Here is a 24,310-nt window from a genome sequence, read left to right on the forward strand (position 1 = left end):
TTTATGTTTTCAGCTGCTAACTCTGGGGATCCTTTATTACAATAGATAACTACAATTAACCCTTGAACAACACAGGTCTGAACTGTGGATTTTTTTTTAAAAGATTTATTTTAGAGAGAGAGAGACAGAGAGAGAAAAGGCGGGCGGGAGAGGGATCGAGAAAAACACATGAGCGTGGGGAGGGGCAGAGGGAGAGGGAGACTCTTAAGCAGACTCTGAAGCTGAGCGTAGAGCTCGACACGGGGCTCGATCCTGTGACCCTGAGATCATGACCTGAGCTGAAACCAAGAGTCGGACGCTTAACCGACTAAGTCATGAAGGTGCCCCTGAACTGTGGATTTTTTTTTTACCATACGGTATGTAAATGTATTTGCTCTTCCTTATGATTTTCTTAATAACATTTTCTTTCCTTTAGCTCACTTTATGGTTAGAATACATATATAACATACAGACTACATGTTCATCAACTGTTTATGTTATTAGTAAAGCTTTTGGTCAACAGTAGGCTATCAGTAGTTAAGTTTTGGGGCAGTCAAAAGTTATACACAGATTTTCAACTGGGTGCGTGTTGGGGGGGAGTCAGGGCTCCTAACCCCCGCGTTGTTCAAGAGTCAGCGCTCCTAACCCCCGCGTTGTTCAAGAGTCAGTGCTCCTAACCCCCGCGTTGTTCAAGAGTCAACTGTAACATGGTGGCCTTCAACCTTTCTGGCCATGACCCACAGGAATACATTTCACTCAGCGACTCAATACACACAGGCACACTTATGCGCATGCGCACATACTCACCCATTCCCCAAGACAAGCGTCGTTTCATGAAACGGTACTTTTCCCTACTATGTACACTCTACCTACTGAGATGTTTTCCTGATTATTGTTTTCTGTTCTATTCCATTGAAAAGAAAAGGTGACAGCAGTCTACTGAACTGATTTCATGATCCACACTTGGATTGTGAGCAAGAGTGCGGAGGTACAGCGGGAGCAAATCCCAATTTTCTTTCTTTTTTTTTTTTTTTAAGATTTCATCTATTTATTTGACAGAGAGAGACACAGCGAGACAGGGAACACAAGCAGGGGGAGTGGGAGAGGGAGAAGCAGGCTTCCCGTGGAGCAGGGAGCCCGATGTGGGACTCGATCCCAGGACCCCGGAATCCTGACCTGAGCCGAAGGCAGATGCTTAACGACTGAGCCACCCAGGTGCCCCCAAATCCCAATTTCTTGTCTTGCCTGTCATCGGGTGACACTGTAGTAGCCGTGACCTTAACTTGCTGACTCACCCTCAAAGCCAGTTTAGTTTGATTTTTGTAAAACTTGTCCCCACTGTATACAGTAGGTACCAAATTAAATGCTGACTGCGATTCCCTGCACTTCACTGTGTTTGGCAATAGGAGTCCGGATGACACCACACATTATTTTTCTCTCTGTTAATATTTCATAAAATATTTTAGTCAGACAAAATTTAGAACATATGAAGAAAACCTCTGTGTTCCTATTCCAGGTGAAAAAAAAATAATTAGAAATACGAAAGCGGCCCCTGTGCAGCCCTCCTCAATCCCAACTGCCTCTCTCTCACTGTGCAGGTAACCTTGAGCCCTGAGTTTTTGTTTTTCATCCCTATATATGCATTTTGTAGCTTTCTTACATATGTATACACACGTTGGTTTATTTTCAGACAGTGTTATATCTTACATAAACGGGATCATACTGTATATAACCTTCCGCCACTTTTTTCCTGCTCAGCAAGTTTTTGAGATTTGTCCATCGACTCTAGCTCACTCATTTTAACTGCTGCATATTACTTCATTGTATGAATTGTACCAGAACTCACTGGTCCATTCCTCCTGTTGATAATCATTTAGATTTTTTTTGTTACAACAATACTCAATGAACATTCACGTATATTTCTAGCGCACATCCTCTCTTGACGATATAACTAGATGTTGAATCTTAAGAGAACGGGATGGAATACACAAACAATCCTAGCAGATAGCTCTGATTGTCCGGTCTTCATATCCCAGCCTGCAGGGCTGAATTTGTTTCTGTTTAGTTAACAGAGCCTTAGAGAAGGGGCAAGGAGTGAGGTCAAAAACCAAAACCAAAAACCAAAAAATGAAACATCTGCTTCTTTTTGAACTGGCGATTTAAGCAAGCCTAAGGAAATAACGAACGTTAGTCATTTTTAGTAGCTGCTGCAATGTCTTGACTGAGGTTATCATGAACTCTTCTCTATGTAACCTGCCTATCAGAATCTATGGGTGGCATGATGGTTTTTACCCACAACTTCAGGAACAAAAGGTTGGCCCTGCCTCGGTTCTTCTTGGCTGGGGTTGGGAAACATTTCCTATCAAGGGCCAGGTGGTAAATATTTCAGGCTTTGTACGCCTTATAGTCTCTGCCACAACTACTGAACTCAGCCTTTGTAAAATTAAAGAAGCCACAGGCTATACATGAACTAACAAGCATGGCTGTTTTCCAATAAAACTTTATTTACAAAAACAGGAGCTGGGCCAGATTTGACGTGCAAGTGGTAGTATGCAGATCCTTGTTCTAATCAGAAGAAAACAATGTAGATCAGAAACATGTAGTATTATATATCCAAATTTTAACTTCAAATCTATTATTTTTCTCCTTTTTGATGGGCAACTATCCTAAAAACTGGTCACACCTAGCGCTGTTGAGAGCGTGGGAAAATAAATACTTTTATATACTGCTAGTAGGAAACCAGTGCATTCGTCCGTTTCTTCAGTAACTATAAATCGGTGAGCACCACCATGGGCCTCATATTCCACCCGATACTGGGGACATAGGAATAAAATGCATATGCACCCTACACTCACAGGCTAGTGTAGACAGACATTGAAATAGTTATTAGTTGCTTAAAAAGGTGGTGGTAAAATGGATATTTGGTTGAAACATTATAAATAATTGTGTATATATAGGACATATTTACAGTGGCATAAATACATCTGGCCAATAAGAGAGTAATAATTACAAATAAGTAACCACATGACTCCAGCCTGAGGTATCAGATATATCCTTAAATCTCATGACAGAATATCATGCGGTTTAGGAGACCGAATCCAGGCTGGAGGCCATCTGACAGACCTGGGTTTGAGTCTCGGTTCCAGCACTTAATACCAGTGGGACCTTGATTACACCTTTATCTTCTTAAGCGTCAGCATCCTCTGTGTAAATGGAGATTGTAATCGTGTTCATTTTAAAAAGACGATTATGGGGGCGCCTGGGTGGCACAGTTGGTTAAGCATCTGATTCTTGATTTCGGATCGGTCGTGATCTCAGGGTCGTGAGATCGAGCCTCTCATCGGGCTCCCTTGGGATTCTCTCTCTCCCTTTGCCCCTCCCCTCCTCAGGTAACTTCAGGAAGTAAACAGTCCAGGTACAACAGGTAATATGGACAATTCTGTAGGGTCCTCAACCTGCATCTTTCTCCAGTGGTGGCTCTTCACCCCTGCTCCCCACCCCTGCCCGAGCTCTATTCTCCATGTCTCCTAGGAAGCTGGGATGGCCTTCCCTAAGAGAGAATCCTTCCTTCCCGATGACCTACGACCCTGGGACACCGGCTTCTCTCTGCCTTCAGACTCAAATGGAAACATTGGCTTTCCTGGGCCTCCAGTTTGCTAACTGCAGATCTTGGGACTTGCAAGTCTTTATAATTGGGAAAATCAATTCCTTATCATCTCTTTATAAACAAACCAACACGGACACACACACGTGCGTGCACACATACACATCCTGTTAGCTCTGTTTCTCTGGAGAACCCTAATACAGAGCAGTTCTTACCCTCAACTGCTGGCTCAAGTTATAAGGATGCTCAGACTTTAGGTTGCCAGTACAGCGATGGTCTGCGTGGCACCCCCCGGAGTTGTTCAGTGCACAACCTGCACAATTACGCACTGCAGCCGTGCCCTGATCTCCCACCTCAACAACCCGTAAGACTCTCCATAGAGACTCCAACTTTCCCACCTCAGCTCCTCTCCCAGGGCCATGTACTCAGTACTCATGAATGTGGCACGGCCTACCAGCTCCAAATGTCTCTGACACCTTACCTCCAGGTACACAGTGGAAGCCGTCTCCGTGATAACCCGGTTTGCACTGGCACGTGAAGGAGCCTGGAGTGTTATGGCAGAAGGCATCGGGGTGACATCGGCTCGACTGGCATTCATCCACGTCTGCAAAACAGCCACCAAGCCCAGGGGACAATGAAATTTCTTCTGGAATTCATAGTTTACACAATAACTTAAACCACTTGCTTCACTCCGGGGGACTCTGTGTCTGATCTGGGAACAGCGATTTAAAATTTACTAAACATGACTCATCAAAACACGAACTCTCCAGTTTCTATCTGGTGTATTTATAAATGTGTTTCACTTTGATGATAGTGTTTTCATGGAAAGTCAAGCATGCAAAAGGAAAAAAGAGAAGATTCGTTTGCATTATAAAATGAGCCTTTCTCATCACAAATGAGAGCTTCAAAAATGTCGGAGAGTTTGGAAACATTATTAAACGGCTGACAGAAAAATCTCAGAGACAAGAGAAAATTCATGTGTTCAGTAATGACAACAAAGTATCTCAGAAATTATAATCTTAGAAAAGCTTGGACTTTTCAGGAATACTGTAGGCTGTTAAGCAATTTTGCAAATCAAAGGGTCAGGATACTTTTTTCACAGTTATCTTACCTAAAATCATCTTTAAGAACATCTTGGCAGCCAATGAAAGACTGACCTCAGGTCTAAAAGAATTCTGGGCAATCGTTTATTCTTTGACTGTAGTCATTTATTCAGTAAGAGGACTTGGCTTGTTTTGGAGCAGAAGGTGAGAGCAGGCCAGGGGAATGACTATATATATCTTACTAAACAAAAAGCTGGACCTCAAGCCCCATGTATCCAAGAGTTGTTTGCCTTTTCGCAAAAGAAAATCTCCTCAGTTCCCAGTAGACAGCCGGAGTCTAATTATTGCCTACGTGAGCAAGTCACGCAGAACAAAATAGCAGTGGGGGAGGCTAAGCGTCTTCCCCGATGAGAACAACCCCCAAAGGAAAACGCAGGGTTCACACTACTACAGAGAGACAAACGAAAGACAACTGGGTAATTGTGCAGGTTCTGCACTGAACAAGAGAATTATTTTTTTCTGTCAGCCGTTAATTCTCTTAATTTCAGGGTGAGCTGGTAATTGGCAGAGGGGATTTCTTTTCGGGCTCCACAGAGAGAAAAATCAGAGCAAGCACGCACCTTGGCAGGCTCGGCCATCCCCAGAGAAGCCTGGCAGACAGGAACAGGTGTATGAGGCCCCTCCCATGTAGATACACTGAGCCCGCTGGGGTATGTCGCAGTCGTGGAGACCGGTGGTACAGTAGTTGATGGGGCGTTGGTCCGCAATAGCTTCAAACACAAGGTTGACACACAATGTTTGAAGAGAGGCCCCCGAGCGGTCCCGGTGCCCTTCTAAGTCAGTTCCCTCTACATCAGTGGTTTAGTCCACCGAAGAGAATGTGCCTAGACCCCAGACCTCCAGACATCCTGTCAGGCTTCCTCCTCTGCTCCCCACTGGGTTGATACCCCTGGACTTCCTATTTTCTGCCACCTGCCTCTGATCAGTCTCCGCAGATGGACCCCATGGCTGGTCATTCCACCTGGTACTCAACCTCAGCTTCACCCCGGGGCTCTGTCTCAGGCCACTCTCCATACCAGGGCCTCCAAACCCAACTTTCCTTCCACCTAGACGTGGAGGTGGGCCACGTGCAGGTGTATGTACTTCCTGCGGCGACTCAGCTGGAGCATTTGGAGCCAAGGATCTGAGACTTCCACACGGTGCCTTTACCCTTGGCCACCAGGCAGGTAGAGCACTGAATACGAATGCCGAAGGCGAAGTCACCCATTTCCCGTGAAGGAAGGAGAAGTACATGTTCCCAGGGCAGTGAGACAGGTGTTGTAGAGAGACTGTGGGTTTTGGGGTATAAGCACCCCTGGGTTTCTACCAGGTACACACACGTGTCCACCACATGGCTTTGGATACATAATTTCTCAGAGCCTCACGTTCTTCCTCTGTGGGAATTACTTCTCACATGCCAAGCACAGGGAGGCCCGGTAGATGAGCTATTATTCTTTACAGGGTCCCGATGACAGAACTCACAGAATGAGGGCTCAGGAAGTGGGTGAGTGACCGAGGGGATGGCCGACAACACCATCTTGTGCTCGTGCCTCAAGATGGAAGTCAAGGGCTGAGGTCTCGGGGGTATTTTCAATGGCTGGTGCAGGTTCTCTGGGGTTCCCAAGGCACCGTTTAGCTTCTGGTTTTAAAGCTCTAAGACCCAGGACAGAATCTTGTCCCTCAGAATGTCAGAACAGAACCCTCTTCCTTCCCGCCAAGGAAGCCCTCCGCGTCTGGATTATCCCAGTGAAGGAGGGCTTTTCCTCTTTCTCCTCCTCACTGAATCTTCCCAAGATTGATTCCAGGTTTTCTTGTCTTTGAGAGAGAGAGAGCTCTAAGCACTGTCAGGGGACAGGTCGAGGAGAGGATACTCTTCAAGGGTCCAAATTCCTGTCCCAGATGATACCTAACGAGTTCGAGAACACACTCGGCTTCCTTGGACCCTCCTGTCTTCTCTCCCGTCGCCTCGTCTCTAATGCTCTTTTTTTTCTCTAGGGTTCCCCTCCTCCACCCCCAACTCCTTCAGCTGAGGCGCCCCAACTTTCAACAAATTAGGGTCTCTCAAAGGTAGGGAAAGTACACGCAGACAAAACTACAAGTCTCACTCTGCTTTCTCTTCTCTCTTCCTACACATATTTACGCCCTTTATAGCTCGTGGGTGGTCATTTTATAAAGGGAGGTTCGCTCACGGCCTCGTTTTACTCCACCCTAATTAACAGAGGAGACCCTCCAAACAGGGCAAGCACCTATAGGTCTCGACATTCCCTCCCAGCCATTGTTGTCACACATGCGTTTCTATAATCCTCAAACCATTTCTAGAAAAAGGCAATTTATAACTGAATTTTTTACATCATGCTTTTCTTTATGGAAGACCGCTTTGCCATGCCAAAAGCAATTCGCTTCTTAAAGAAGTTTAAAAAGCCGGCTTTGCCATTCCAAATGGTTTAGTTCTACCTGTTTAATTTTTAAAATAAGTGAGGCATTTTTAAGTGAGGCTTCACGTCAGTTAAGAGGGAAAGTCTCTTCCACGGTTCTTGACGGCAAGCACACAGCCCACAGCCCTGGCAGCGTGCTTCAGTTCTCACTCAAACGGGAGTTTCTAGATGCTCTTGCTGATGATGATCATTCAGAGAGGGGTCAGGACAGTCACAGAGGACAGCGGCTGCCCCAACAACCTAAGCCACCGGGGGGACACTGGGGCGCCCCGCTGTGCTTTCCTCAAAAGTTCCCGACCTTGTAGAGCTGGCGATTTCTCTACCACTCCGATCCCACCTGTTCCAGTAATGGGAAGCTACACGCTGGGAGGGAGGCGGGCTTTCTGGAAAGGAGAGCAAACCAGGCTCAAATGAGAATTAAAATTTAATTAGAATTCCAAGCAGACTGTACGTTGGGGTTGTGCTTTTTCCAGGGCCTCCTTTTCTGAAGAGAAGCGCGGAGAGGGACCGTGCCCTGAGCTGGAAGGAGCAGAGCGGGCTGGCTGGGCCTGAGCCGCTGCCACCCACCGGGCAGCGGTCCCCCAGAGCCACCCGCACGCTGGTGGGGGCTGCAAACGAGGCGACGGGAGAGAAGGAGGGAGATGCCAAGAGGGAAGGGCAACTGAGGGAAAGAAGTCGCAGGTTAAAAGGAGAGAAAGGTTTACAGGGTATAAAGAGCTCTAAGGAGGGTGGTTTCCCTACTTACTTTAAGTTCTGAAGATAAGGTCACAAAAGTGAATGATTTACAATAATTTTTCCTAACAATATGACAGACAGAGAAGGGAGGACGCTGGGGGAAGCAAGGCCAAGCCTAAGGCCCTCTTCCTGCCCCGAGGGATGGGCAGGTACATGGTGTTGTGCACTGCACAAAGACACCCACATGAGGGGTCAATGGAACCTCAAATTTCCCCACGTTCCACACCCAGAGCCACGTGTCACAGGGCTGTGGCCATGCAGAGGCAGGTTGTCTGTGTCTCCACATAAAGGTGATCTATGGGCTGTTTCCGCTGTTTCCTTTACTTTGCACATTCTAATTAACTGTAAAAGTTGGCACGCGGTAGAAAAGAGAAAGGTCATGGGTTTATAGGAAATGCCAAACGCGGAAGTCCACGAGGCAGCCCCTCCCACACGGAATACCGATCCTCACGGACAGATCCTTACGTCTGGCCAGCCCACATCCACTGCACGAAGCCTTCACAGCGCCGGCCTCCTAAACTGCCCCAATTCTCTTCCCTCCCTTCCCTGCTGCGACCTGGAGAAAAACCTTTCCAACCCAGGTGCCCACGCAGCATATAGCCGTAACGAGGAATTTCAGCAGAGGTGAAACTGCCCGTTAGGTGATCCGGTGACGAGCCAGTGATTTGTTTGAATGCGTTCAGGCAGACTTGGTTTTACCCCGTGAGCCACCTCTCCACGTGGCGAGTGTCAAAGGAGCTGAGGAACAGGGGTTGATCCGGTGGAGGATCTTCAGGCGGTTTTCACATTTGTTTCTGAGCAGTGGGATCGACCGTTCAAACACAGTCTCACTCAGAATGTGATGTATAGAGAAATGAATGGCTGGAGGTCGGGGCGGAGGACAAATCTGCCCAGGCTCCCATGGATCCTCACGGCAGCTCCTGAGGGATCTCCAAGAGCTCCGGGGGGGGGGGGGGGGGCACAGTGAACCCATGACCCAGTCTGAGGCACTGAGGTCCAGACACATTAAGTGTCTTCCTCAAAATCCAACGCCTCGGAGTAGACATTTGCACCCTACCTGCCCCCGAGTGTGCACGTCAGGGACGGCTGGCCACAGAAACCCAGGACGTCACGCCTCACAGCCATCTACCCCAGGACCGCACCCCCCACCCCCCAGGTCTGAGTCCGGATGTAATGTAAATGGTGCTGTCACGAAAAATAAATGTTCGAATCGCCCCCATCTCAAAAAAGCAGGGAAGGAAGTCAGGCCAGATACACAGAAATGGTTGTTTTCTATTGAAAAAGAAAAAGAAGTAACCTTAGCAGAGCTGAAATCTGCACTCTGTGCAAAGGGGACTGGCTTCTCTAAATCCACAGCTGTTTGGGTCACATTCAAAATATGAGAACTGCCTGTTCCTTTCCGCCCTCAAGCCATCACCTCACCCTGGGACCTCGGCAGCCTCATCTGAGCTTCGAGACAGAGCAAACAGAATGCACGCTAGGCTTTCGTGAGCAGCAAGGAAGGGGCAAGGAGGTGGTTCACTGACGCCATACAAGAAGAATCTGTTTTAAAACTGGGAAGAAATGCTGAGCTCGGATGGCCCATTCAGCATGCTGCCCTCCAGACCCGGAAATCTGCAAGAATCTCTGAACTTAAAATTCTTGGAACCCACAGGTCAAAGTGCGGCAGTAGAAAAAAAAGTAGAAAAAATCTAAACAATCTGGCTCTTTGTGGTTGGCCTACCAGTACCATCCCCCAAAGCATCACCAACCTAAAGCATTATTAGCCCAATGAAGAGCTTCAACTCACTTCCTTCGACAAGGCTAAGAAGTTCTGCTATGACTTGTGGCTTACAATAACGTGGCTCATTCCCTAGACATATGACCCTCCAGGTGGGTGGGGGGGAAGGAATGAAGTCTGATTCATCTTTGTAAACTGCTTCCCTGAACAAAAGAAGCCGGCCCCTGCCATCCCAACCAGGATAATTACCTGGGGCATCACCTCCATTCGCACAGATGTGAACGCACACCATATGAACAGGCGTCTTAAAAAGTTACCCACAGAACTTACCCACACACTTTCCCTCCTCTGAAAACTGATAGCCCTCCACACACTCGCAACGGAAGGTTCCGGGGTGATTGTTGCAGATTGCGTGGCTCCCACACACCGAGGGCTGTTCTGAACATTCATCGATATCTACAACGAATTTTTTTAAAAATGCAGACTTTTAAGAAAAGCTTCAAATATCAGTAAATATAATAAGATAGAAAGCATTTTGGCCTGTAAATGGAAGAGACTCTTAATCTCAGGAAAAAAACTGAGGGTTGCTGGAGGGGAAGGGGGTGGGAGGGATGGGGGGGCTGGGTGGTAGACACTGGGGAGGGTATGTGCTATGGTGAGCGCTGTGAATTGTGTAAGACTGATGAATCACAGACCTGTACCCCTGAAACAAATAATACATTATATGTAAATTTAAAAATTAAAAATAAATAAAACTTTTCTATATTCCAAAAGTAACATTAATAAGGTTTTTTCTATTTATTTGTTTGTTCATTCATTTATTTATTTATTGGGGGGGGAGAGCAGAGGGAGAGAGAATCTCAAGCAGACTCCACGCTGGACGCAACGCTCCATCTCACGACCCTGAGATCATGAGCTGAGCTGAAACAGAGAATCGGACGCTTAACTGACTGAGCCACCCAGGCACCCCAGTAAGAGTTTTTTTTTTTTTTTCTGTGCATAACTTTCGAGAGCGATCCCAAGGCCCTCCTCCTACGTAAACGTGTGCTTCCCCTGCCTCTCCTGGAGTTACTTGCTGACACTGGGGTTTGCTCACATCAGAATGGCACATACACATCAGGAAGCTGTGCGGACAAGTTTCTAGACTGTGACTACGCCTCCTAAGACTACAGAGCGTATTTAAACATGCTACTCAAAAATATTACCTTTCTCCACTTACAGGTACAAAGCAAAGTTGAACAATTTAAAGCCTACTTGTGAATTTCTGAATGCTGTCTGGAGCTTAATGCACTAAAAGGAAGCTTGTAAATGAACTAGTAGGGTGATGCCCTCACATGACAATCATGGGATAATGCAAGACAAAGAATCATATGCTTTGGAACTGGACATAGCTAGGTTCAAATCCTGCCTCCTTTAGTTACCAGCTTGAGTGGTCTTGGGTAAGTTACTAACTACTCAGCCTCAGTTTCCCCGTTGGTAAATGAAGCACAATATTACTGATCTCGAGGGGTTCTTCTGAGGATTACAGAAATTGGATGTAAGCCAGAGGAGCCCCTAGTATGCTCAAGAAGCGTAGCTATTATTATAATTTTTAGGGGTTCATCCTATACAACCAGCCAAGGGGATGGATTTGGCCGATTCTAGGAACATGGCCCTCAGATGGCCACTAGGCATCGGGGTCCAATCTGTAGCTAACACCACAGCAATGCTGGTTGGCCCAGACAAGAAACCGAGCGAACTCGCCATTGCCCTGATTACCTGTCCACTGATGGACTGAAATAAACACAATCACACAAGGTCTTTCCCACGCCAGCCTCATCCTCAGAGTGTATACAGTTACCTGGGGCATTTCTAGAACCCTGAGACAAAGGGACGTCACTTCATGATGGCTGAGATCATACAAGTCCCCTCCTCACCCTCCTCCAATGCCTTCATGTGAACCTTTCACACTTGGAAAACAAAGCCTCATGCGTCCACCTCCGACGGCCAGCCTAGCCCATCTCTTCACTGGTGAGACAAAGACCCTGCTAGCCTTTTGGACCACATTGCACAAGAGAGGCGTTTTTGCCACATCAGCCCCAGAGCTTGACCTCTACCCATGCAAAAACCCAAACCAAATGGTATTCAGCTTTTTAAAAATATATTGCAATGCACGATCCTTAGCGACGTTTAGGATATGAGGTCTCATACAAGAGGTATCATACAAGAGGACCTCATATCTCTAACCGAGCACAGCTGGCAGGTTAGAGAACAAAGCCCCTCCCAAAGCGGCCTCTTCCCCGAGCTGGAGCTGGGGTGTGGCTACGGAGATATCCAGCGAGTGTGGACTCCACAGCTCCAGCCCCCAGCAGCTGCTCCGACAACACAGGAGAAAAAAATCAGCCCGGCTTCCACGGTCTCTGTGCCCTAACTCTCAAGAGGACACTCCCAGCACAGATGTCTGGACGCCCTGTTCAGACTGCAGGGCTCCACAGCTCGGACTCCATTGCCAAAGCACAAGAGCCCAGAGCAACAGTTTTCAATCAAAGGGACAGAGCAAAATCACCCAGGGAAGGGTTCCAAGTTCCAGTCCCTTGGACAGGGAAGCTGTGTGTTTCAAAAAAGCTACTTCAGTGATTGGGAGGGTGATCAATCCCTTACGTCCTACCTAGGGGGACCTGGGGGCCTGTGGGATGAGGGAGGGCATGGTCCCCTGGTGCGTGAAGATCTAGACCTCTATGACGATCTCTCTCTCTCTCTCTCTCTATATATATATATATAGACCCAAGCAGGGTGACATCTTTTCTGTAGAGCAAGACTCTAGGAGTTTCCCACTAAGAGCTCACAGTCCTTATAGTGAAATTCTTCCTAATGTCTACTTTATTTTTTTTTCCTAATGTCTACTTTAAATCCTTCTGTAAATTGAGGCTAGGACTCTAATCCTTCCTTTAGTGGACACAGTGAATTGGCACTAACCACCCCTCGTAAAATATCACAAAATCTGCTTCAAGTTTATTGTTCTTGTCTCTGGGAAGAGATTTCCTTGCACGCAGATCATTCTCTAGCCCAACAGGAAAGTCCTAGATTATCTGTGTTTATTCCTTCCTTTTTTTTTTTTCAGAGTGGCTACTTTTCACATATTTTCAACAAATCTGAATTTGCCCCTTTTCTCAAGGCCAGGCTCTTTGAGGAGAGGAGTCTCATGATTGATTTGTTAAGGGCCTGTGTGTACTCAAAATTACTCAAAGAGAGGTTATCCAAAATGATCTCTACAGACTCCCAACTGAGGAAGGTATGGGAGTCATTCTGCCAGGCAGCAGAACTCTGCGATTCGTCTGGAAACCTTCTCCAAACTACCTTGGAGGGTCACCGTGCAGCGTCTAGCCAACACCGGGCTTGTTGGGGATGTCATCTATCATTACATCAATGCTACACAAACTGAATTACAAAGGCTCATTCTCATTCTCTTCGAAGTCACTTTCCAGGTCAAAATAACACACGACATGATTTGCTTAATGCAATTTCCTATCAACAGCCTAACGCCTCAATGCATTAACACTCCAAAGCATGTTCTAGTGACCCCGAACAAAAAGTAGCCTGACTGGGAATATCCGCACATTCCATGGTGTTAATCTGCCAGAATGGAGACTAACCAGAGAACAAAGGCAAGTTCACACATGAGCACCTATCTCCCTGAGTGAGAGCACCAGAGGGTTTTCTATGATAGCAACAGATTATGTAAGGTATGGCTGGTTGTGCCTTGGGAAGTGAAGCAAGCACTCCCGCTACAATCTGCTCAGGTACTAAGAGTGGAAGAATTAGCCAGAGGTCATGGTTCAGCAGCAGCGGGTTGGGGCATCTCCATGCTTTACCCACACTGGGTTGGCTTATGAAGTTGAAGCAGGGCTACATAGAGACTAAGGAGATAGAGGCTTCCAGCAGAGAAGTGAGGGAGCCCCATCCCTGCATGGTGTCTTTCACCATCTTCCTGGCCCTGGGAGGGCTCTGCTCACACACACACACATACACACACACACACACACACACACACACACACACACACACACACACACAACTACCATGCTGTTTCAAACTGGCCTGAGCCAGTTCAGCCATTCAAGACTGTTGGGCTATTTGGGGAAATTCTGGAAAACTCTGATGATTAGAGGTGAGTCGGAACTCTGTCCCCTTCCCAGTTGCATGTTACAATGAAGGTGAGCATCGGATTGAATTCTACCACCTGTACAAAGCCATCAGCAGGCTGGCTAAATGGTTATACAGTCTGCTCCTCTAAAGTGCAAGTTCCTGCTCCCCACTATTTCAGATGCCCCAGTGAGTACCTCACTCTGAGACAAATACAGCAACATACTGACAGTAGGATGTGCCAACCTCAATGTTAAATCAGCACATGAAATCTGCCACTCATCAGAGGGCTGGATGCCAGACCTAAGGCATTATCCTCCAGTTTCAAGGCTCACCAGATTCTCAGACCCCAGTCATTCAAGGGGGCTGCTCACCTTTCTGGCAAACATACATGTGCATGCCACTCTTTCACTGAGGGAACTTCCTTCTAGCATCTCCTACATCTGCTGGTGAGCCGTCTGCTGCAGATTTAGGCGGCTCTGGTTGAAGGCTTGACATTCCTGCACTCGTTGCCTCTGTGGATGGACTCTTCACTGAGTCAGGCATCAACTAACTGGCCCTTGGTAGTGGACTGACACTTAGTCACAAATGTAGAAGTACTGGCTGTCATGGGTAAGTATTCAAAATTAAGTTATAATCAAGGGCGCCTGGGTGGCTCAGCTGGTTAAGCATCTGCCTTCGGCTCGGGTCGTGATCCCAGGGTCCCAGGATGGAGTCCCGCGTTGGGCTCCCTGCTCAGCGGGGAGTCTGCTTCTCCCTCTGCTCGTGATCTCTTTCTCCCTCTCAAATAAATTCTTTAAAATAAATAAATAAATTATAATCAAATAAGTTCAGTGGGAAGGCAGCATAACACACATGTGTGAGACAGACTCAAGTTCCAATGTTCCAGTGTCACTGGCTCACTGTGATGAGCCTCAGTGTTTCTCAGCTACAGAAATGGGAATGAACCTGCCACCCAGTGGAATGACCACTATCGATATGAATATATAAATAAGCCACAATAACAAGGGTCAGTGAGCACGTGGGCCAAGGGCAGCCCTCGTGTGCTGTTGGTGGGAATGGGACAGTTGCCACGGGGAACACTGTGGGGTGTCTTCAAAAAAATCACCCATGGACTCACCCTATGACCCAGCAATTCCACTTCTGAGTATATGCCCCCAAAGACTTGAAGGCAGGGGTTCACACAGGTATTTGTACACCCATGTTCAGAGCAGCATTATTCACACTAGCCAAAAAAGTCGAAGCAACCCAAGGATCCACAGGCAGACAAATGAATTAAAAAAAAATGGTAGTGTGTGGAATGTGATTCCCGCCTTAAGAAGGAAGTTAGTTCTGACCCAGGCTACCACGTGGATGAGCCTTGAGGACATTATGCTCAGTGAAATAAGCCAGTCACGGAAGGACAAGAACCGTGTAATGCCACTCGATGAGGTACGTAGAGGGGTCACATTCATAGACAGAAAGTAGAATGGTGGTGGCCAGGGGCTCGGAGGACAAGGGAATGGGGAGCTGTTGTTTAATGGGGACAGAGTTTCAGTTCTGCAAGATGACTGCAGGAACCCCAGGTGTGGGGCTTGGCATGTCCCCCGGTGCTTCCCTCACCCCTGCAACCTCGCTTCACCCAGCCCTGTGGTTTGCAGACTCCAGACACCTCCTCCTAGCCTCCTCCCCGGCCCCCACAAGTCGGAAGGGTTGGCTGTACCAGAGCAGGTCCTTCCATCCCCTTGGAAGCCGATGGAGCACTCGCAGGTGAACTGAACCCCGGGGCCAGGGCGACAGGCCGCATTGGTGTCACACCCGTGAGTGCCGATGTAGCAAGGATTCTGCAGGGCGTCTGGGGAGCCTTCTGTGAAGGAGAGACAAGGAGGCCAAGTGAGTAATTCAGGAACGCCTGCAGGTTTCCTCCTTCCACAGAAAATAAGGTCCAGCTGATGACCCAGAGAATGGCAGAGGGCCCCGGAACAAGAAACCAGCCGACTCCTGTGCCACCCTGGGGCAGGATCAGCAAACCACGTCCCTTCAAATCCATGCCTGTTCTTGTAAATAAAGTTTTACTGGAAAAAAGCCACATCCATTCACTTGCATATAGTCTACGGCTGTTTTTGTGCTACAATGGCAGAACTGAGATCTTTAGACACCATAGAGCTGGGAAAGCCTAGAAAGTTTACTGCCGGGCCTTTTAAGAAAAAAAAAAAAAAAAATTGTATCACCCCTGATGCCTAGAACCACAGTTGTCAACGGAGGAAGAAAGACACCTGCCCTCCTTCTGCTTTATGGAGCTAAGCAAGGTCAAACGCGGTCAGCTGGAGAGGTGACCTGGGTATGTAGAGAGCACTAAAAGGAACTGGAAAAGAGAACTCTAGACCCTAATGCCAGACCCCAAACATACAGAGCCCATGGGGCTAGAAGATTCGGGTGATGTGGAGTCGGACACCGAGATGGCATGCTAGCTCTCCAAACACCAGCATCCTGCCCGCAGCCAGAAGCACCCACCGACCAGACCTCAGCGCCAGCAATGTGCTACCACAGGATAGGGGATGCTGTAGGCTCCGTGCCTGACCTTCATCAGACCTTATTTAGATCTCCTCAGACGCTGAGCTGAGCATTCCCAAGGCTGAGCATGAGAGGGTCCGAAATGCCCTGCCAAAGCCAGCCCTAGCCTTCAGATGGTCTGCTCTGGAAGGTACCTCAATGGGTTAGCATTCTTCACTCCACCCCACACAGAGGTGTGTAAGTTCTCTAAGAATCATAGAGGGCAACATTATTTATCTCTGTCAGGACATACTCTAGCGTCCTCTTCTTCTTACTGAGAGTAAAAGATGAAAAACAACATGCCAGAGGAGACACAGATGTGAGGGCAGACACACAATGCCCAATCTGAGCTGCCATTCCTACCCCTCACGGGACCGATGGAGTTGCTTAGTGCGTAGCGCAAGATCTTCTCCTCCTGGTTGTACAGGACAAACACGCTGTCCACTGAGAGCTGCTGGGTGCTGGGCAGGGCCGGCCGGGAGGTGTCGTGGGCGCATTCCTGGAAGGTGATGGTCTGGCGCCACTGGTAAGTGTAGATGTTGGAAGGGGCAGCTCCATCTTGCTCAGGCTCCATCACCGTGTACTCCCGCATGGAGGAGGAGGTGATCACTGGGGTGCGGTGTTGGGGGAAGAAGGGAGACGAGGCAGGGTGACAAACGAGGCAAGAGGTTTAGTCAAGGGCTTTAAAACCATGGGCAGTATTTCCAGTCCAGATGAGAGATCAGATGGAACGGGTTACACAAGACCACTAATTTCTGTGTTGGGACCCGTTGTGCTACTAGATTTCCCACACTATTGTGGTATTGTTTGCATTAGTAATATTTACTGCTTTCTCTCATCAAGTGCTCTTTGTAAGTTCTGAAGCCACCCAGAACCAACCCAGAGATTAAGGTCCGGTGGAAAGGGCACACGCTTGAAAGCAGATACACCTGAACTGACACCACCACTCACAAGGTGTGCGATCGCAGGCCGGTTATAACTTCTTCAGCCGCCATTTCTTTTGCAACATGGGTTGGGGTGAGAATGACATAACGTGTGTAAAATTTCTGGACCCACGCAGGCTGATACCACTAAGATAAACTACCATTTATGGAGCATCGACCATGTGACTAACAGAGAGCTAACAGCTTTATATAGATTATCTCACTTGAGATTCAATAACTAGTGGTGGCTATGTATCACCCTAGACGAAGCAGTTCTCTGATACCAAAAAAAAAAAAAAAAAAAAGGGACACTAAATGGGTTTCAGTAGCCAATTTCTGAAAAATTACTACAATGCCATGAGCAAACCTCAACAGAGGAGAAGAGAGAGAGACAGTCTTCCCGCTCAGGAGAGAGCTTGCTTTTCACCCGAACGATGAAACTCTCAACTTCCTATTTAAAAAACAAATAACTAAAAAAGAATAAAAGACTCTTTATATTTGTGTGCTCTGCTGTAGTTCATAACAAAAGCCGGAGGATAAATAAAAGACTAATGTAAGCTGCCTCTTGTCCAGCTCCCACATTCTGTGCTGCCAGAAACACCATCTGGTCGCAGGCTGACGGCAGACTGGGGTCCTGCTGCTCATTCCACCTCCTAGTCACCAACCCTCGTGGTCCCCAGAAGAGCCCAATCGAGCCACAGAGCCGTGGTAATTAGCACAAACTTTCTGGATGGCGATTTAATGAGGGCCTTTAAAAAGCTCCTATTGTTTGGCTCAGCAACTCTACTTCTAGGAATTGAATCTTAGAAAAGAATCAGAAATTTGGTCAAGATTTATGATGAAGATGGTCCTTTCAACTCATTATGGGATGGGAAAATTGGAAATAACTTAAGCTTTAGAAAATAGAATGGTTTAAATTAATAGCCATACAAGACAATCGTGCAGATTCATTAAAAAGTGTTTTCAAAGCCTACTGAATGAAACTATAAAATATTCAGGATTGGAAATTAACCGGAAAATGAAGATATAATAATGGGGCATAACTGCAATTTTATTTAAATAAAAAATATACTCCTGACTGTAGAGCACATAATAATACTGCATCAATGTGAGGTTTCCTGACTGTGAACACTGCACTGTGGCCACATAAGGGAATGTTCTTGTTCTTAAGAAAAATGGGTGACGTGTTTAGGGGGAGGAGGCTCACAGTGACTACAACTTACTTTCAAAAAAACGTATTATTTGCAAGATATATATATATATATGAGAATGATAAAATAAATATGGCAAAATGTTAACAATTGGTGAAAGTGAGTAAATGGCAGATGGAAATTGTGCTACTTTCAACTCTTGTGTAAGTTTGAAATTATTTAAAATAGTAAATTAAAATACAGATATATACATAGGTACATATATGTATATATAGATGTAATAGCCAGGCTGTACATTACAACCCTAGGACTTAGAAGATCTGTGGCGAAATATTATATTTAGATATGTTGGTTTTCTTTTTTAAGATTTTTATTTTTAAGTAATCTCTACACCCAAGGTGGGGCTTGAATCCTCGAATCCACAGCCCCAAGATCAAGAGTCCCACGCTCCCCCCCCCGGCCCCCCACCAGCCAGGCGCCTCTGCTGGGCTATTTTATATATAAATGGGGGGAAGGCTGAAAGGAAATAATTTAAACCTAATAATAACTATGTCCCAGTTCTACCATTATGCTTAATTTTTTCACACTAATTTTCTATTAGTGTGTACTATGACTGTAATTAGGGGAAAAGGTGATTTTAATAAGCTAATGCCAGTCTATTTCCTGCTAGGAAGCCCAGGGGATGGCCCTGGCCAACAGTGGGTCGGTCTGGAGTCAGTGGGGAGCTGGGGCTGTACCCCCAACCCTCCCACCCACCCCTCCCCCCCCGACTCCCTTCCTCCCTCACCCCCCACGCAGCACTGGCGGCTCACCTCCTCACCCCCACCTCCCTCACCCCTTCACCCTCTCACCCCCCACCTCCCACACCCCCTTCGCCCTCCACCCCCAACGCGGCGCTGGCGGCTCACCCCCACGGGAGTAGTGGTAGAGCTCTGTGTAGGGCTCGATGTGCACCGAGGAGCCGAACGGGATATGGGGCACGCGGCCCTCCAGCTCCGTGTCGATGGTCAGGTGTCCGTGCTCGTCGATGCCGCTGAACTGCTGCTTGATGATCAGCTTGCCCGGGGACCCCACGAACGTCACCTCGGCCTGACGGGTGAACTCGCCTCCTGGAAAGCAAGGTCAGTCATTCTGCTGTCTGGGAGCCCCCTCATGTCAGCCCTAGGCTGGGGGTGCTGCTCATGAAGGAGGCTCGCACCTCCTCCACAGGTGCTTTAGTTTGGTTGGGAGAAACGGAGCAGGTGACGCTGAGGACAGAGCCGGGACATGCACGTGGCCCAGCTGAGTCATGCACAGAGGAGAGAAGCTGCTTCCCTGCCCCGCACCAGCCTCTGAGATGGGGCTGGCTCGGGAATAGTGCCGGAAAAAGCAAAGGTCTGGAGTTTGACTCCCAGCTGTGCTAGGTACTGACTGAGCACGTTACCTAACCGCCCTGAGCCTCCATTTCTCGATGATAAAACACGGATACAGGCTACTTTGTGGAAACTAGATGAGATAAAGGATGTTAAAAGAGTGCTCTGTCAAATGTCAGTTGATGGTGACGACTGTTGTAACAGCTCAGCGCGCCGGTCAGGATGGGAGAGTTGCTCAGGGCAAACCACCACCAGTCCCAGAAACCACCTGGGGACCACTCACTACGGGTGTTGGCTCAGCAACTCCCCTTGGTCTGTATATATAATATGAGACAATTATATGAAATTTAAATTTTAGTGCCCATTAGTAAAGTTTCATTAGAACACAGCCACACTTACTCATTTACATATTACCTACGGTTGCTTTTGCTCTGCAATGACTTAACAGAGTTGAGGAGTTACAACAGAGACCGTACAAACTAGAATATTGAGGCAAAGCAAAGATTTACTATCTGCCCCTTGGCAGAAAGTGTGACAACTCCTGCTTTATAGGAAGGACCCAAGTCCCAGGCAGATATCCAGGCGCTAATCCAGGTCCTGGGACCGTTAAGGACCACTGTAGTAACAGAGATTTGCTGGGGCAGGGAATTTGCCAAGTCTCCCTGGGCCCTGCTGACCCTGAAAAGCTGCGCAGGGAAGAAGTAGCATCTGTGGGTCTGACTGCAAAGCGCAGCTGTGTCTGCAAAGCAAGGAGCATGTTTGCACGAGAACATGAACCCAGTTGTAATACTCAGGATATACATATATATGCCTGAGGGATAGAGGGAAAAAGATATTAGCCCATACATTCGATATCTTATGGGGAGGGCCACCTTTTTTCAAATATATATCTGCTCCTTTCTTAAAATGGCCACATTTCAGGAGGCTATGTATTTATGCTCTGGAACTTTTGGAGGGTTACCCTTGCAAAGCCTAGAGACCCTGCTTCACGGTGTCTCCGCAATAAAGCTGTGGCTGAGACTCAGCGAGGTGAGGCAGTGGGGAGAAAGCAGATCTAGTCAGAGGCAGGGATGGGTTCCTGTGACCCAGAACAGGCTCCAGGTCCTGGGAGTGGCCGGGGAGGAAGGGACACAGTCTCTTGCACCCCAGCTGTTCCTGGAAAGGGCCTCCAGCACGCACAAGGGAGCTGGGCTCAGCAGAACGTGGGAGGGGCCGTGGCCACACTATGGAAACGTTCCCCCGACCATCTGCCCACGTGTCTGCTAAAGACTGAACTGTCCCTGACAGGACACACCCTCTAAGAAGCTCCAAGGAAAGTCAGGTTTTCTAAGACTTGGGAGGATTGTGTTTATCAGGCTTGACTTGCCAGCTAGAAATGACCGGTTTCTTTTCTCCAAGCAGATACCGAAGCAGTGTCAAAGATCAGATCAGATTGGTTGGGAATGTGGTGGCAGGCATGAGAAACAGAATGAGGGAAACTGGGACACCCCACACTTCGGGGGGTGAGGCTGTATGAGATGACCTCATTTGCTCTGCTGGAGACTTCTGAATCTCCACCATGAAACCACTCCCTGATGAAAATGCAATTCTAGATAGCCCTAATGAGCACACACTAACGAAAACAATTAGTGATGATTTTACCTCAACATCTTTCGGGAGCCACAAAATGCTCATCAGTAAGTTGCCTGCAGACGTGGAGCTCCCTTTCCATTCACCCCCAGGTTCCCCAGGCACCACTAATTGTAGTATCTGAGGTAAATTACCTGTGATGCTGAACCCATTCTTGAACCCGTCCTGTTCCACTGCAAACATCCATCCAATGATGCCTCCGACAGGGGCCAGAGGAAGCAGAGAATAGCCAACGGTCTCTGGAATGGTGCTGATGGCTGTGTAGGAGCGCCCGTGGTTCATCACCACGTAAGAGTGGAGGTCGGTGTTCTCGAAGACGACGGGGAGCGGGCTGTTCCCCACAAAGATCGTTCCTTTCACCTTGCCATTAACTCGCTGGGGGGAACCTGAGCAAGAAACAAAAGAAGCCAGCTTTTTCAAAAAGAATAACATGCCTGGTAGGACCTGTACCCACAAAGCAAAGAGGCAGAACAGCGTTGGGGTCAAGGGCTTTGGGTTAAGTCAAAGTAGTTGTTCTCAAGAGGACAAGACCCACGACTGTCTGTGAGCCTTAGAAATTCCAATGTCCTGCTTCTCTCCCACGCTGACCTATAATGTACAGCACGGAAGTAGCTCCAACGTGCGCCATTGTGTGATGGAGGAAATTCAGGGGCAAATAAAACAATCTCAGGAGAAGAACAGTGTCACGGGTGATTTAGAACTAGGTGATCCTATCGCTGATCACTTCTGAGCGTGTAAGGGACAGAATTAGGAATTTCACTGGGACAGAGGGCCAAAATGGATGGTCCTTGGGGATCTGGGTCAGTTGGCAGCCTGATCTATCACACATCTTCATACGCGGCTCTGGCTCAAATATGGTTCTCTCACTGAGGGTGAGGACTGTCAGTCTGGGTCCTGGAGCTTCATTCGGCCCAAGCTGCAACAGACGTGGGCACTGCCAGTGTCGCTCGGCACACAAACATGGCCAACGGCCCAGGACTGGCTCGCGTAGACTGGGGTGTGTTCATGGTTGATTGTTCCATTCAGACAACTGGGAAAGATGTGAAACCTCCTATGGAAATTTAGAGGCTCTCTCCATAAATTACCAAATAACATATAGAGAATACTATTTTTGTTTTAAAAACACATTAATAATAAATGTTAGCGGGTACCTCGGGGGAAAATACCGGGAGAGATATACACAAAACAGCGAACAGGGGTTAACTCAGGGCAATACAGTAAACTCTCATTTTCTATAATATATGCCTCTATGTTTTGTGAATATCTATAGCTTGCATAGATTCCTGTTTAATCAGGAAAATGTAAGATCTAAAGAAATGAAGTCATTCTTGCATTCAAATAAGAAAACTGAAGGTTACCATATGACCCAGAAATTCCAACTCTTGGTATGTTCCCAAGAGAACAGGAAACCTAGGTCCACACAAACACTTGTACACAAATGTTCTTAGTAGCATTATTCATCATGGCCAGAATGTCCATCGCTTGGTATAACCACGCAATGGAATGTGTAGCTAGAAAAAAGGACGAGGTACTGACGCATGCCAAAATTCGGATGGACCTTGAAAACACCATGCTAAGTGAAAGAAGTCAGACACAGATGGTCACATATCTTATGATTCCATGGAATGAAATGGAAATATTTCAGAAGAGGACAACCCTCAATGAGAGGAAGTAGATCAGTTGTGGACAGGGCCGGGGGCCTGGGGGAATTGAGAATGACTGCTAGCAGATACAGTGTTTCTTTCTGGACTGATAAAAATGTTCTACAACCAGATAGAGGTGATGGTTGCACAACTCAGGGAAGAGCCTAAAACCCACCAAACTCTGAGCTTTAAACAAGGGTGTTAATTATATCTTTAAGAAAACTGAAGGAAGAGGTAAGTAAGTCACCTTGGACTGTTCAGGTTTGATGCAGAATTAAACTTGATCAGTTATCGATTGCACATACATTGGTTCTCCTCCTAGATTACCAGGGACAGGACGTTCATACCTAGCTCTTTCCCTCGGGACTCAGCAGTTTTCTGCACACAGTAAGTTCCCAGGAAAGTCTGTTGAATAACACTGGACAGACGGGCTCGCACCTGAGCATCATCGCCCATGTTCAGAAGACCTTTTGCTGTGTTCAGTACGCCCAAGACATTAAGTAGGGCCACTGACAAGCCAAGGCACACTCGACACACACAGTATTTCTGCACACAAATTGTGTCATTACACGGGGGAGTGCTATGAAGTTGGAAGACTAATATCGAAAAAATTCATCCCCCAAACAATTGCAGAAACAAGCAGGAAAGCCAAACGAAGGAAACCAAACAAATTTTTTCCACCAAACCTTGAGCCAGAAAAATGTTTCAAAAGTAGCAAGAATCCAACAAATATTTAAACCACAGAACTTTTATGGGGCGTGTATATAATGTCAAAATATGCAACTGAACAGTCTGTTATAGCTGAGCTTGCCACCAAACACAAACTGCTCAGCATTTCCAGCTCTGATATTTGGCATGGAAAGAGGTAAGGAGATTGCTCTTTGAGAATGAGCTTTCATTGTAGATTCTGGAAGCTTCTCTCAGGGTGAGGGAAGTACAAAAGCCAAGCCTAAAACAAAGAAGCAGAGGCACATCATACCTGGGGTAGTGGGATTTAAAAGAAAACAGAACACATCTACAGAAGTTCAAAACATCCCCCCAAATTAACATGAAAAGTATACATAATTTTCTTTCATTGCTTCAGATGGTATTTAGCAAAACTCACTTGATCTCATTGTGAGCCAGGGAAACCAAATTAAAATAACTGATTTAACTACAGCTATGGCTGGGGATGTGAAAAACAGAAACCATTCCTCCAACTGAGTTTTATTTAGTCAAATTTTGCAAAGCAGTTGAGGTTCCTCATTCAACATGAGGCAAATGACCAGTGATCCCTGTGGCAAGTGAGGTGACTTGGTGTCTGAAGGGCCAAAGGTTCAGGACGGTAGGGTTTTTTGTTGCTTTTGTTTTAATCTTAGTTTATGGCCCCAGGCTCCCAGAGGTCTCACTCTCTGAGTAAACCA

At 47.2% G+C, this 24,310-nt stretch overlaps 1 protein-coding gene across 2 annotated transcripts in view; it reads right to left on the reverse strand.

The window, feature by feature from the left end:
- The window catches only part of NID1 (nidogen 1), a 79,974-nt gene that overhangs the window by 18,845 nt on the left and 36,819 nt on the right, over window positions 1-24,310 (reverse strand). The window contains exons 6-13 of one of the 2 annotated variants that reach the window (XM_088019800.1): window positions 21,399-21,650; window positions 19,192-19,392; window positions 16,573-16,818; window positions 15,380-15,523; window positions 9,886-10,011; window positions 5,247-5,396; window positions 4,065-4,187; window positions 3,576-3,578 (exon numbers count right to left, since the gene is read on the reverse strand). In XM_088019800.1, the coding sequence (XP_087875926.1) occupies window positions 3,576-3,578; window positions 4,065-4,187; window positions 5,247-5,396; window positions 9,886-10,011; window positions 15,380-15,523; window positions 16,573-16,818; window positions 19,192-19,392; window positions 21,399-21,650 (1,245 nt within the window). The remainder of the gene's footprint in view (window positions 1-3,575; window positions 3,579-4,064; window positions 4,188-5,246; window positions 5,397-9,885; window positions 10,012-15,379; window positions 15,524-16,572; window positions 16,819-19,191; window positions 19,393-21,398; window positions 21,651-24,310) is intronic. The other variant, XM_028104613.2, reaches the window with a different exon arrangement.

This window comes from Eumetopias jubatus, unplaced genomic scaffold, assembly GCF_037043125.1.
Source record: "Eumetopias jubatus isolate StellerSeaLion01/CBP00866 unplaced genomic scaffold, mEumJub1_p1.0 scaffold_17, whole genome shotgun sequence".
Lineage (NCBI taxonomy): Eukaryota > Metazoa > Chordata > Mammalia > Carnivora > Otariidae > Eumetopias > Eumetopias jubatus.